We start from the raw sequence: 13,318 nt of genomic DNA on the forward strand, positions 1-13,318 counted from the left end.
ACGCGTGAGCGAACTCACCGCTAATTTCCTTTTTTCCTTCCCTCTTCTCTCTCCCTGTCATCTTTGTTTTCCCCTTTCCCATTCCCCCGGTGTAGGGCAGCCAACCGGACGTTATCCTGGTTAACCTCCCTGCCTTCTGCTTTTCTCTTTCCCCTAAGATAGAGTTAATTAAGGCACTCGTACCAATAACGTTTAGTGGGAGTCGAATTCTCCACCTCTGGTGGGGGATGGAACCCATTTGAAGATATGGCCGAACCGGCCATATCTCCCAGTTGGGTTGACATCGTGAAGGTCGAGAGTTGAACCCAGGACCTTTAGTGTTAATTAATGCGCAGTTGGTTAGGGCATCGAATTCACCACCTTGGCTAAGAGAAAACAAGTAATAGGAAGTAGTAAAGCATCAGAATGAAAATGTCAAGTAATATAATGAATGTCTCGTGAGCGGGCAGGCGTTCCCCTTCGTCCTCTTTAGCTTAAGCTAAAGTTACTATCAACATTCTTTTAGTGTGTTCATCTGAAGCATCAAAGCTCTATATATATATATATATATATATATATATATATATATATATATATATATATATATATATATATATATATATATATATATATATATCGTCAGTTGCACTTCGCGCCTCGAAGAGGGAGAACGTGCGGTCTAGTGAGCTCCTGAACAACACTTCGTAATGTCGTGAACGCGGTTTAAATCATAAGTCCGGAAACCCAGAGAGGTGCGCCGTAATTACCACTGGTCTTTCTCTTTGCGTCATTTGGCTTTTGTTGCAAGTTTCCTGGCAACGGTGCCGGCAAACATTCTTTTCTTTTTGTTTGCTACGTTGATTGTACTCTTACTCGGTCAGCTGAAGGACACTTTGGACGCCGAAAGAAATTTGTAGAAAAACATTTAAGTGGCACTTCCCGCAGAAAGGCACAAAGAAACAGCGCGCCTTTCAGCCTTCAGACTTTTGTGACCCTCTATCTAGAGTGCAGGCGATATATCACGCTTATTCAGATTGCCCTGGATATCTTCAATCCTAATTTTAATATATTCCTGAAAGGAGTTACAGGAATATTTCAATGACTGAACAAAAGCTCTCATTTCTGCTGTGTGCTCCATCATTCTGTAATCCATTTTTCTGTTGCCCCACTTTTGTTTTCTATTCTCTTCGTGTACACATTTTATGCTCTATTAAAATCTGTATTGGCGAAATTATTATTATTATTCTTTTTACGTATGCGCGCGTGCGCATGTGTGTATGGGCGTGCGCTGTTTCCTGTGCATTGTTTTGCCGAGTGCGCCAGCACCAAGACCCTCGAGGTTGTTCCTGGGCACTTTAAGAAATACCTTTGATTTATTATTATCATTATTATTATTATTATTATTATTTTCCAAATAACCTCATCTATATTACAATAACGGACCATGAAGTCTTAGATAGCTTAATTAGCAATTTTAACTGGTTAGCTATAACTGAGTCTAATTCACCGGAGAAGGTCTATAGTATCCTCTGCGACCAAATAAGGAAGTTTGAGAACAATTCTAAACGCGTCGTAATAAAAAAGCGCCGAAGAGAATATAACTGGTTGACCCCCGACGTAATCCGTGCCATTTCATACAGAGACATACTTTGGAGACGGTGCAAACGGGTACCAAAAAATAAAGCCTTACGACTGCAGTATAAAGCCGCAAGAAATAGGGTGGTCGCTCTGCTAAGGTCCACGAAGCGCCAGTACTTTTCTCAAGAATTTCGCCAGTCGTCAAGGAATGCCGCTAAAACGTGGTCATTGATAAACCACCTTCGTGGCAAAAATTCTGCAAGTACCTCCCCGCTTTCTTTCTTTCCGGGAGATTGCGTTGAAGTCGCAAATAGTTTTAATCGTTTTTTTGCACTGGCCTCAGAGAAATCATCTTCCAGTCAGGCATACCAATACACGTTGCAAGAATCAAACTCTGCGTCTGCTTTTCTAGCCAGCATTACCAAAGAAGAACTGCGTGATATAATCGTTAGCTTCAAGCGGAATAAACCTCCTGGTATTGACGGCTTGTCAGCAAATTTGCTCCAAAGAAACTTCGAGGCACTGTCTGATGTGCTGATCTTCATGCTAAATGGTTTTCTGCGCACTGCGTTTTTCCCGGATGAACTTAAAACTGCTTTAGTTAAACCGCTCTTTAAAGGAGGACAAAAAGACGACATGAAAAACTATCGACCCATCTCGATCTTGCCTATACTTTCCCATATAATCGAGAAATTTCTTTTGAGATCTATGACATCCTTTGTTGAAAAATTTTCCATTTTGTCAACCCGCCAGTTTGGTTTCGTTCCTGGTCGTGGTACTGTAGCTCTTCTGGAAGAGTTCTCCGATGAACTTTTTTTCAGCTTTCGATCAAAATATGTTTAGTGTTGCTTTATTTTTAGACATTTCTAAAGCTTTTGAAACAGTTCATCATGGTATTTTATTAGACAAACTATACTCCATAGGCGTCAGAGGTCCGTTTTATGATGTGCTCAAGAATTACCTTTCCGGTCTTTCACAAGTGGTTGTTTTAGACGGGATGACAAATGTAAGTAGTCAACTTCCAATGAAGGCCGGGGTTCCGCAGGGCTCCATATTATCACCTCTTCTTTTCAATTTGTTCGTTAATGACTTATCTCACGTTATTTCCAAAGGTGTATTATTTCAATATGCCGATGACACTGTTTTGCTTTCCAAGCACTTTTCTTACAACATGGCCATTACTAATCTCCAGATTAATATACACAAAACAATGACTTGGTTCACTAATAACTGCTTGGGGGTTAACCCAATTAAAACTAAACTCGTTTGCTTCAGATCCCCACTAAAACTAACAGCTATAGATGCGCCCGTTTTTCTACATGTTCACGGCTGTTATCCCTGTCGGTGCGTGCCTGTCACCTATGTAAATTCGGTAAAATACTTGGGTGTCTTCTTCGACAGTGATATGTCTTGGCACAGCCAGTTATCACATGTTTGTGGTAAGCTTCGGAGCGCGGCCTGGTTGTTTTTCCATATAAAATCCATTGTTCCTTTTCACATAAAAAAAAATATTGCGCATGCTCTGGTGTACAGTATTCTCAGATATGGGATTACCGTTTTTGCTTTTTGCTCAGCCAGATGGCAAAACAGAGTTGACACTTTATTAAGAAACATACTAAGAAACATAGCATATAACGCCCCCTTTTCTGTGTCTGATAATATTTTCACAGCCCTTGGTCTTCCATGCTTTCGAACACTCTTTCTACAGACTGTAGTGGTGCAACATTTCTGGGACAGCAATTTCAAAACACGTCATGCAGCCTCCCGAAACCTGCGTAGTTCCATTCGTTTTAAGGTGCCGCGCTCTTCAACAAGGCATGGGGAAGCCAGGCGCTGTGTTTATGTTCCCCAAATTTTTAATGACTTACCAGAGGAAATGTTTTCCGCAACATCAAAAAAAATGCTAAAAATCATGATTCACTCATTGTAACACGGTTCCTATATGCCTGAAAAATGTTCATGACCAGGCACGAATTGGTAAAATACTGTTCCTTGCTCTTTATTTTTCATTTCTTGTTCATGTTACTTTTCCTAACTTTTTGCACCTTGGTCACTATTGATTTCATGTTAGTTATTGTGTTGATATATTGTGTTTATATTATGTTCTTATTTTATGTTTTACTGCACGTCCGTCTGCCGACTTTGCCGGGCCAAGTCCCTCAAGCCACTAGAGGCTTTGACAGGCCCGTTTCATTGCCCTGTATACGTTATGTGCAATAAAAGATTTATTATTATATTATTATTATTATTATTATTATTATTATTATTATTATTATTATTATTATTATTATTATTATTATTATTATTATTATTATTATTATTATTATCCGACTATCGTTGGGCACTTATGAGCATTTCCTAACGTGCGAATGCTGGGGGGGGAATCAACTAATTTGCCAAATTTCGGCGGCAAATTATAGAAAGGGCGAAATAATAAAGAAAACATGGCTTCAAACTAATGAGCATGTTTGCATCTAACCACTACCCTGAGGACCAAATCTAATGGACAGCTTCATAAAGCAGAGACCGAAAACACCCGTGTACTTAGATTTAAGTGCAAGTCAAAGAAGCCCAGGTGGTCCACATTATTCCGGAACTTTCCCGCTATGGCATGCCTCATAATCAGATCGTGCTTTCCGCACCCAAAATCCCATAATTAAAGCGGAGACTACGAACACGCCACGAAACTAGCATCTTGAATGTGCATAGGTGCTGCTCGTCCCTTTAGCATGCATGAAGCGTGCTGCGAAGAATATACGGAGGTTGTTTAAGAAATACTGATGCTCTAAAATCTTTGTTTCAAGAAATTGATGTTCGACACTTTTATTCCTTTCTCCCCAGTAAGTTAAAATGCACTCGTGTCACCATTTCTAACAGCCCTAGATAGCATAAGCGAAGCCCTTTTTTTTTTTGCCACCTTCTTAAGTATTGCCTCCAATGTCTCAATTGCGCCACGTTTCGTGTCGAACCAATGCCTTCCTTTTTACCATGAGGTACGTAAAGAAGCCGGAGAATGCAGCATCTGGACTGGAGAACTAATGAGAGTATCGTTGCAATGCTTCCGAGAACGCTAAAAAAAAAAGAAGAGGGGGGGGGGGGGTTGCATTGACATTGAACGAGACGTGGAATCAAGCGTAGTAATAAACTGGAGGCGATTTTCAAGAACGTGGCAAAAGGTGGTTGCACTCGTGTTATTCAGGCTTGCCCGAAACAATGCGATGCGTGCGTTTCACTTACTGCGAACCGTAAGAAGGAATAAAAGTGCCGATCAATAATTTTCAGAAATCAAGGTTTCGGAGCATTAGTCTCAGTCTCTATTGAACAACCCTTGTATATGCAAAACTGTAAAGCGTATGTAAAGCGTATATAGCTGCACGTCATACTTGTGGAGTCAATAGGTTGGGCGTGTTAAACAAACGCGATGACAAACCTGTTGATTTCTTTAGTCAGGTGCTCTGTAAATGAATATAATACTATCTTTTTCACTTACCAAGGATCATTGCACTCAAATAAGAATTGTGCAATCGTCCTCGAAATGACATCCAGCTGCTCTCTCTCTCTCTCTCTCCATACTTCGTGTAACTGGCTGGACTCGAGAATAGTATCTAAGAGGAAGATTTTGATCCAGTGTCCGCATTTTTCTTTTATTATGTGGTATTTAGGAGATGTCGCCTTTAAGTATCGCTGGCTACTCCTTTTCACATAGGAATTTAAAAATACAGAATAAATCCTAACAAAAATAGGGAAATCATAACAACACAAATTCCGGCCACATAAGTACACCAATGTCACACTAGACGTGAAAGACAACTCGAATTCATGAACACACAAAGTCCAGTCATGTAAGCATACTAATGCCACGCTAAAACTGAAACTGGAGTTGCCTACACTCCGCACCCTCATTCATGGCTTGACTGCTTCGTGTTCGCGTTTCTATTGCAATTTATATAGAAACAACAATGATACTAAGAATATGGGTCTTGCTTACTGGACCATATAAACGGATAATTTGGCGAGTTGGTACGTGTTCGTGGCAAAAGGTACAGCAAGAAAAGAACACGGGCAATATAGTGACCATAAAAGAAGCGCCGACTCGCAACTAAAGCTTTATCTGCGCAAGCACTCAATAAATATGAATAGTACTGCAAGCAGATACATACGCGGAAAAATGTAGTAATGACCAAGCTTACTGGCCCTCTCTCGAACGTGTTCAGTACTAACCGTTAGCTCGTGATCACCTTCCTGTTATCTGCTACGGCCCATGGCTGCCAACGAAGGAAACGCGGCCCATCGAGCAATCATATTTTTAATTTCGTGACCTTAAACAATGAGAACAAGTCTCCCTCGTCTTTTTCTGCATATTGGCTCACGGCTTGAGGGGGCATGCCCGCGAGCAGGTGGAATACGTGAGACGAAGAAGGGACTCGCTCCCTCAGGGATGTCGAAATAAGGCCGCTGTGATTAAATATAGCCCTCAGCGTTTGTTGACAGTGCATTCGTCCACATGCTGCCCGTGTACGTCATGTATTGAACGGACGCGTACACCAGGCTTTCGGCAATGCAGCCAGAACTCGTGGCTGCGTCGACACGAAAGTGGGACACGGGGCCCAGCGGGACTATGCGAAGCCGCTTCGGCGCACAGCTGTGCACGTCGATCGCCCATCGTCGAAGAGTCGAGATGAGACGCGGCCCAGTTAACGAACCGCGTCGTGGCGATGCCGAACGGCGAGCGCCGGCTGCACGTTCGAAGATCTGCACTCTTTGTCAAAAGTTTCGAAGCCAGTCAGGGAAATTTGGGGCCAGGCAACGCGGCATGGCTCCGAGTAACATGTCTGGCTCTCCAAACCTCAGCAGCATTGAAGCAACGAACATATCGAAGTGGGCCTGATACGCGGCTCTGATACGACAGATTCAGCCACGTGATCAGTAGCTTAAAAACTTTAAAGAGGCACTTGGGCGTTGCATTCAAAAATGCATACTCACGCTTGATAGGAATGACTGATGGAGCAGGTTGCAATACCTGTGGTTGTGAAGAAACTGTAAGACACCTATCTTAAAATGAAATTATGGGGTTTGAAGTGCCAAAAGTACTTTCTGATTACGAAGCACGCCGTAGTGGTGGACTCCGGAAATTTCGACCACCTGGGGTTCTTTAACGTGCTCTTAAATCTAAGTACACAGGTGTTTTCGCATTTCGTCCCCATCGAAATGCGGCCGCCGTGGCCGGGATTCGATCCCGCGACCTCGCGCTTAGCTGCCCAACACCATAGACACTAAGCAACCACGGCGGGCAAAACACCTATCTTACTGCGCATCCGTGAAGATAAGATAGTTGCCCTCCGCACGACCTAAAACTAGACAGACTGGAAACCTTTATCACTGAAGAAGATCTTGGGACCATGGTCTCGTGCATCATTCGATTGCTGAATGGCAGGTCTTCAGAAATGACGTCATATCCATCAGGTTACAAATTAATGAGATGACCAAGTAGTTTAATAAGTGAGTAGTGAGCTAATCTTTAGCTAAACGCTGACCGCTTCAAAACTCAAGTCTGCTAAATACACGTAGAGGTCCTCGCGTTTCTTTTTAAGCTCTACCGATTTTTTTAAGCTCTGAAACAAGTTGCACGGGATATTTTATGGGAGTGTTGTAGCAGAGTCTATGCACGCGTTGCAGTTCGGCCATTTCATACACTGTCGAGAAAGCAGCATATAGTTTATATTGATACGGTAAATGCGGATTACTGCACGCTCATGCAATCTTTGTTGAAAGGTTACAAAATTGCGTTTTTCCCCTGTGCTTCAGGTGTCCGTGGTGTCCAGAGATGAGGTGGGCGCCTTCAAGCCGTACCTGTGGCATCGATCAGTCTTTCCCAAAGTGAGTTGTTCTATGTTTCTATACGTATAGTTCTAATATCATGATGTTTGAGAAGCTGTATGTTCTTAAATTGTCTTCGTACATAGAATTTTCAAATTAAATAATCGCAGCCCCTTCAGGAGCGCCTTCAAAAATTAAGCTCTGCTTCTTTGAGCGCGCGCTTGTCGTTTCGAAGAATTAAGTTTAAACTGAACAGAGCTATAAATCGAAAAAAGCATTATGAGAGAGCGTTGTTCTTTGCTGCTGTTGTTCTTTACTGCAACTTCTATATACATCTTTTTGTGAAAGTGTAGAATTTGTCCAAGTTCTTCCTGGCACAAAATTTTATATTAATGCGATTCGCGTCGTTCCCTATTTTAGGCGATTTGAGCCAGTCTACCTATCTATCTATCTATCTATCTATCTATCTATCTATCTATCTATCTATCTATCTATCTATCTATCTATCTATCTATCTATCTATCTATCTATCTATCTATCTATCTATCTATCTATAGCTAGATAGCTTACGCCAAAGCAGTCGCCCAAGTTATCTAACAGCTTGGGCCAGTAGGTATGAGCTCGTGGTCGCGACGCCGTCGTGGCCGGTCCATCGTCGTCATGCAGTCGTCAGTCATTCGTTGTCATACCGTCATCGTGATGACGTCATGGTCACTCCATGTCATCACTTCAGCTTCACCATCCGGCTCTCGTCATACCGTCATCGTTACATCAACACCGTCATACAAACTTCGGGATACAGTCGTCACAGCGTAGTCGTCACTCACTCATCGTCATCCCCTTGCCCCATACCGCTACCATGCCATCGTCGTCATTACGTCATCGTCATCGTCATACAGTCGTCGCCATGCATTCGTTGCAATACTCTCATCGCGATGTCATCGTCGCCCTTCCATCGTCGTCGTTATAACTTCGTCATCCGACTCCTGTCATGCCATCGTCATACCATGGTCGTGATAACGCCATCATCACGCTGTTGTCTTGCCATCGTCCTGATTTCAGAAACGTCATCTATGCATCTCATCCATGTCATGCTGTCGTTGCATTAATGTCATTCCTTTTCCGTGATTCCATCGTTGTCACTGCGTCCTCGTCATGCCGCCATGCTCATGAGCGATCTTATCGAGGGAGTTCCATAGCAAAGCGGCCTGATTCCGGAGATGAGTGTTCGTCGCATATAGCCGAAGCAGCGAAAGTATATGAATGACCACTACAGATTTTAAATAAATGGTGACTTCACGAGTACGCTGTGTCGCTACATTGTTTGAATGCTAACCGAATCATTACGACAGACATCGTGGGAAGGGGGTTCGCCTGCATCTTTTTTTTTTTTGCCTCTGTTCTCTCTTTCTCTCTCTACAATTAGTACGGCAACAAGCAGACCATCAACCTTCCCTTAATAAGAGTCCAAGATTCGGGACAGAAAACATTTCCAGAGTCTCGCTGATATTGTTAAATACCTGATTTTTCTGTCAGGACCATGTTGTTGCCAGACCACTTTTAGGCAAATCACTTGAGGTGGACACCAGTGCCCTAAAGATTGGGAAACTCACGTGACAAAACTGAGCACATTAGGTTGGCGTTATCTTCACGTCACGCTGATGTCGAATCATTTAGGTTCATGAACAGCAAAAATGTGGTAGCGTCAACAGACACCAGTCGCAGCAACGAGGCACCCCATGAATGTTTGGTGAGAGGAGAATGAAAGTGTTCGATGAATAATGCGACGCTTCACCTCCAACTTCTTCGTGTCCATAAATATCCCGTCCCATTTTTCGGGATAGTATTAACCTGCTGCAGGCTGAATATTATTTTCTTTTTTATTAGTCAATTTAATGGGTCTGTCACATAGCATCCCTGTCCCGAGTAGGAATGCTCAAACAATATAATCTGCAAAGCGTGAGGAGCTACAGCTACAAACGTAAAATAAGTCGCTAGGGTTCAGCAAAGCACATGGCAACTCCTTTAAAAAACACAATGGCGATTGTGATGCGGCTAAGAGCAGCTGCACACACATTTAATGCTCAAAACATTATGTCCAGAGCGACGAAGAATACATGCCGTGGCTTCTGTCGTTTTCCAGACATCTTAGGTTGCAAGCTGAGAAAAACAATGATGTTTCAACTCTCCTGTTACAAAGCCATCATATTTGTACCATCCGGGGCTGGATGGCCGACTCCACGACAACCGTGGTAGCCGCCCAGTGATGGGGTGTTATTAGAGAGCTTTAGATTAGGGCGACGCAAGCGTTGGGACCCTCTAGCACTTGGGGCCACGGTACTGCGCATGCGCAGTACTCTGGCCCTAAGCATTAGGAGATCCCAATCCTTGCCTCCCCCTAATCCAAAACTCTCTATGATACAGAGTCGCCGTCAGACTAAACTTGAACAGTTAAGACATACCTAGCGCCTTATACCTAATAAACTAAGGCTGTAAGGAGCAAACATAGAATGCTTGGGAAGGAATACGCATTAAGCCAGCACATTCAAGTCACCCAAACCATAAATACCCAGCTGATTTCGCAGCAGAAGAAATGTGCTCTAGGCGTGTTGCAGTTTAGTATGACGGAGGCTGTACGTACGGGTTTCTCTTCAGCTTACCTATTCGCTAAAAGTAAATGAAATCATTTGACAGTGTCAGGCAGGCAAACATCTCCAACTTTCATTAGAGACAACATCTCTCTCGCTCTCTCCAAGCGCACTGCTACAAAAACATCAAAGCTGCAATTTTCGACTACTCCAGCCCTACATGCACGCTTATTTCGCTCTTGATCCTGACGTCAACGATGCATGCCGTGAGCTGCGGCGACTAGGCCGAAGTTCAGCTTCTATTAAATACATCCGATCTTGAGCCGAAAGTTTAATTTACTTTGAAGGTCCAGCAGTCATTGCAGTTGTAGAAATACCTTCTGTCATCGGAATCCACTGAATCTGCCGTCGTAAGCACCCGGCAACCACTGATGAGAAACTATGCGAAACGTTTGGGTCGCTCTTCTAACTTTGCCCTCGCGAATTCCTTATTATCAGCAGCGACCGGTTATTTTTTCTTTGTACTTTCTCTTGAGCTTACAAGTTAAAGTTCAGCAGGAGTGGACTGCTACTCGAATTGGGGGCTTAATGAAAGAAATGCCCTGCGCTCCCCTAGTGTGTGGCAGTACTTGCTCACAACCCTTTTTGTCCCGTCCCGCTCTCTGCTTATCCGTCTCACTCGCAGGGAGTACAGTTTCGAGAGTGGCTGCTCACAAAGATCGTTAACGGGGAACGTACAAGCTACTCGGCGCCCAAGTTTGCAAGAATGCAGGTAAGAAACACCCCGGCATCCCTCGCGATCTTTACAGGTACCGCGTCTTGATTACTGCATCGCTCAACTGTGTACGGCATGCAGCAAGCCTTTTCGTCCCGGCCGCCACCACGCCGAATGTGAAGTGAGACAAAAGGAATATGGTCGTCAGTTGCTGTTGTCACCCTGTCGTGTGTCGGTGTCTTGCGCGGCTAGTGCAATGCACCCAGGACCAACCGATGGAATGCGTTACGGAAAGTTAAAATTTCGCTAAACATGCAAGAATGCTGCACGTTGTCATGGGCGCGGAGAACGAAGAGCTGTCATGGCCAAAAAGCAGTGTGGCTGACTCCACAGTATAATTGCTTTCCTTTCGGTTTGTGTGCTTTCGCCCTGTTTACCCTGGCGTAACCTCTCGGTTGAATAGCATGCGCCTCCACGAAAGGTAATTGGAATCGTGGATCGAGCAGTTGTTCTCCGACTTTCTCTTCGGATTCTTTTTTTTAATCCTCCATATAATGGTGGCACTAAAACGTATAGAATTAAAGAAAAGCGCTGCTCCGCCCTAGAATTCTGCCTGTTAATGAGAAGCTGCCTTTTTTTTCTGGGATAATGCTGTACGATGCTGAAGGGGCTGCTCTTTCTATCTAGATATGTTCCTATGAAATGCCGTTTAGTAATTGCAAATCATTCTATATATCCTTTCTGGGGTGTTATCTGAACAGCTTCATGCGATGCTCATGGTAAACGCCAGCGTAAGTCGAGTGGTATATGAAATGTGTATACCCTTATTTGTTGAGTTACTTTCTTTGTTAGCGAGGCTTTGAGGACCATGCAATATTAGTTTTAGGTTAACTACGGGCAATAAAGTTAAAGAGGCAAAACCAGTGAGAAGCTGACAACTCCTTTCGGACAGAATTTATGCCTGTTCATTTAAAGCTTTGTAGACTACGCATCCTGAACTACGCACCCGGTCCACGCGTAGCGAAGAGATCTGCATTGTAATAGTCATAGGGGCATTCGACAAATTAGCGTCACCTGCTACGACAAATTAGCGACGAGACTGTGAAATTGGTAAGATATATTTGCGTGGTTTTGCACCGAAGTGGCGTGACACAAAAATTATTTTCACACGATTTTGTTCCTCTATTATCATCCATCGCTCAGAATTGATGGATGCGGGATAACGTAGGAAAAGCGCCACTGGGACCACAGACGAGAACTCGCAAATGAATCGAATTGTAATGGAATCCTTACATTACTCCTGCCTTAATGTAATTTGCCTTGGTTCATTCATACTGAATAGGGGGAGACGTTGCCTGAATATGGAGATATGCTTAGATTTTAGAAGATAGGCGCTAGGGTGCACTATACAAAAATGAAGAAACATATTTCTCGCCTTCCGCTGTCGTCGCAGGACCGGACACGCAGCCAGATGTTGGAGGACATGGTGACCAACCTACAGAACCACGCCGAAACGGGCCAGATCCCGAAGCCTTACCGGCGCGGATCGTGGCGCCCCATCGGCCACATGCGACCCTCGTCTCCGCTGCTGGACAGTGTGCGCGACCCGTTCGAAGGATACGACCAGCTCGCTAGGGACTTCGCTAAGATGTTTCAGGGAACGCGCCAGCTATGCGACGTCGTCTTCAACGTAGGACAGGGTGCGCAAACCTCTTGCCCGCGCATGCATGGCGACATAGTGTAGTATACAGGGACAATTCTACTGCATGATGTTTCAAGGGTGTTTCTCTCCCTTTATTTGTTGCGGCGTGTTTGTGCATGTGCGTCTGCGCACAGGTGTAAAGGTAGGAGGCTACTTTAGAGAGCTTTCATTTTTATTTTCCCGCCATATGCGCAACAAAGTTCACTCGCCGGCATTGAAAAGTTCACTCCGCTCCTTCCTCGGTTCACGAGCGTTTTCGTTCACTCGTTTGTTGTTCTTGTTTTATTGAGATAGCAATTGCATGAACACTCCGAGCAAATTTTTGCCGTCGTCTTCGTAGTCGCCATGGATGATGTTCCGTATAACGTCCAAGCGCGATGACATCCCACCGCACCCCGTGCACTGTGGGTGCGAGGGAAAGTGAGTCATGATGATCCGTCAAGGATGGTGGCTCGATGCGTGCCCAGTGTTGGAGGTCACGTGACCAAGAGCGCTATAAGGGAGAAGAGCGCGCGTATCCTGTTCTACCTCGGCCGTGATTGCGCATGGCTGTACGCGCGGCTGAGTGCATACGCGTTCCGCAAGTCCACAAACTAGCAGGTTATCTGCGGCAGCTGCAAAGCCTAAAGACGAGCCGAGATTGCGGGTGGCTTCACGCGCGCTGTCTTCTCGCTTGCCTAGTGTTGGACGACGCGTTATCTGATGTTACTAAGACCCAGTGAAGCTTGACGCAACACGAAGCGTTCACTCCGCGCTGCCGGCGATCTTCCTCATGCCAGCATTGTTCGTGACAGCGAGTGTTCGTGGGTCATCGAGTGAGATCTGTTCATGTTTGCCTTTCCGCACCTGATGTCATGCTGGTAACTTTAATTAGTAAAATTAGTAAGTGAATGTTTATTTTAATTTATATGGCCGATAAAACTACAAACATTACTTCGC

General features: G+C 44.2%; 2 protein-coding genes across 12 annotated transcripts in view; one reads left to right on the plus strand and one right to left on the minus strand.

Moving 5' to 3' along the window:
* LOC135920938 (uncharacterized) overlaps positions 1 to 13,318 on the minus strand; it is an 842,780-nt gene that overhangs the window by 651,130 nt on the left and 178,332 nt on the right. The gene's annotated exons all lie outside the window — the stretch shown is intronic.
* rsh (radish) overlaps positions 1 to 13,318 on the plus strand; it is a 171,101-nt gene that overhangs the window by 133,800 nt on the left and 23,983 nt on the right. For all 3 annotated transcript variants that reach the window (XM_065455202.2, XM_065455199.2, XM_065455200.2), the window contains exons 8-10: positions 7,363 to 7,434; positions 10,648 to 10,734; positions 12,131 to 12,377. In XM_065455202.2, coding sequence (XP_065311274.1) covers positions 7,363 to 7,434; positions 10,648 to 10,734; positions 12,131 to 12,377 — 406 coding nt within the window. The remainder of the gene's footprint in view (positions 1 to 7,362; positions 7,435 to 10,647; positions 10,735 to 12,130; positions 12,378 to 13,318) is intronic.

Source organism: Dermacentor albipictus, chromosome 4, assembly GCF_038994185.2.
Source record: "Dermacentor albipictus isolate Rhodes 1998 colony chromosome 4, USDA_Dalb.pri_finalv2, whole genome shotgun sequence".
NCBI classification, from domain to species: domain Eukaryota; kingdom Metazoa; phylum Arthropoda; class Arachnida; order Ixodida; family Ixodidae; genus Dermacentor; species Dermacentor albipictus.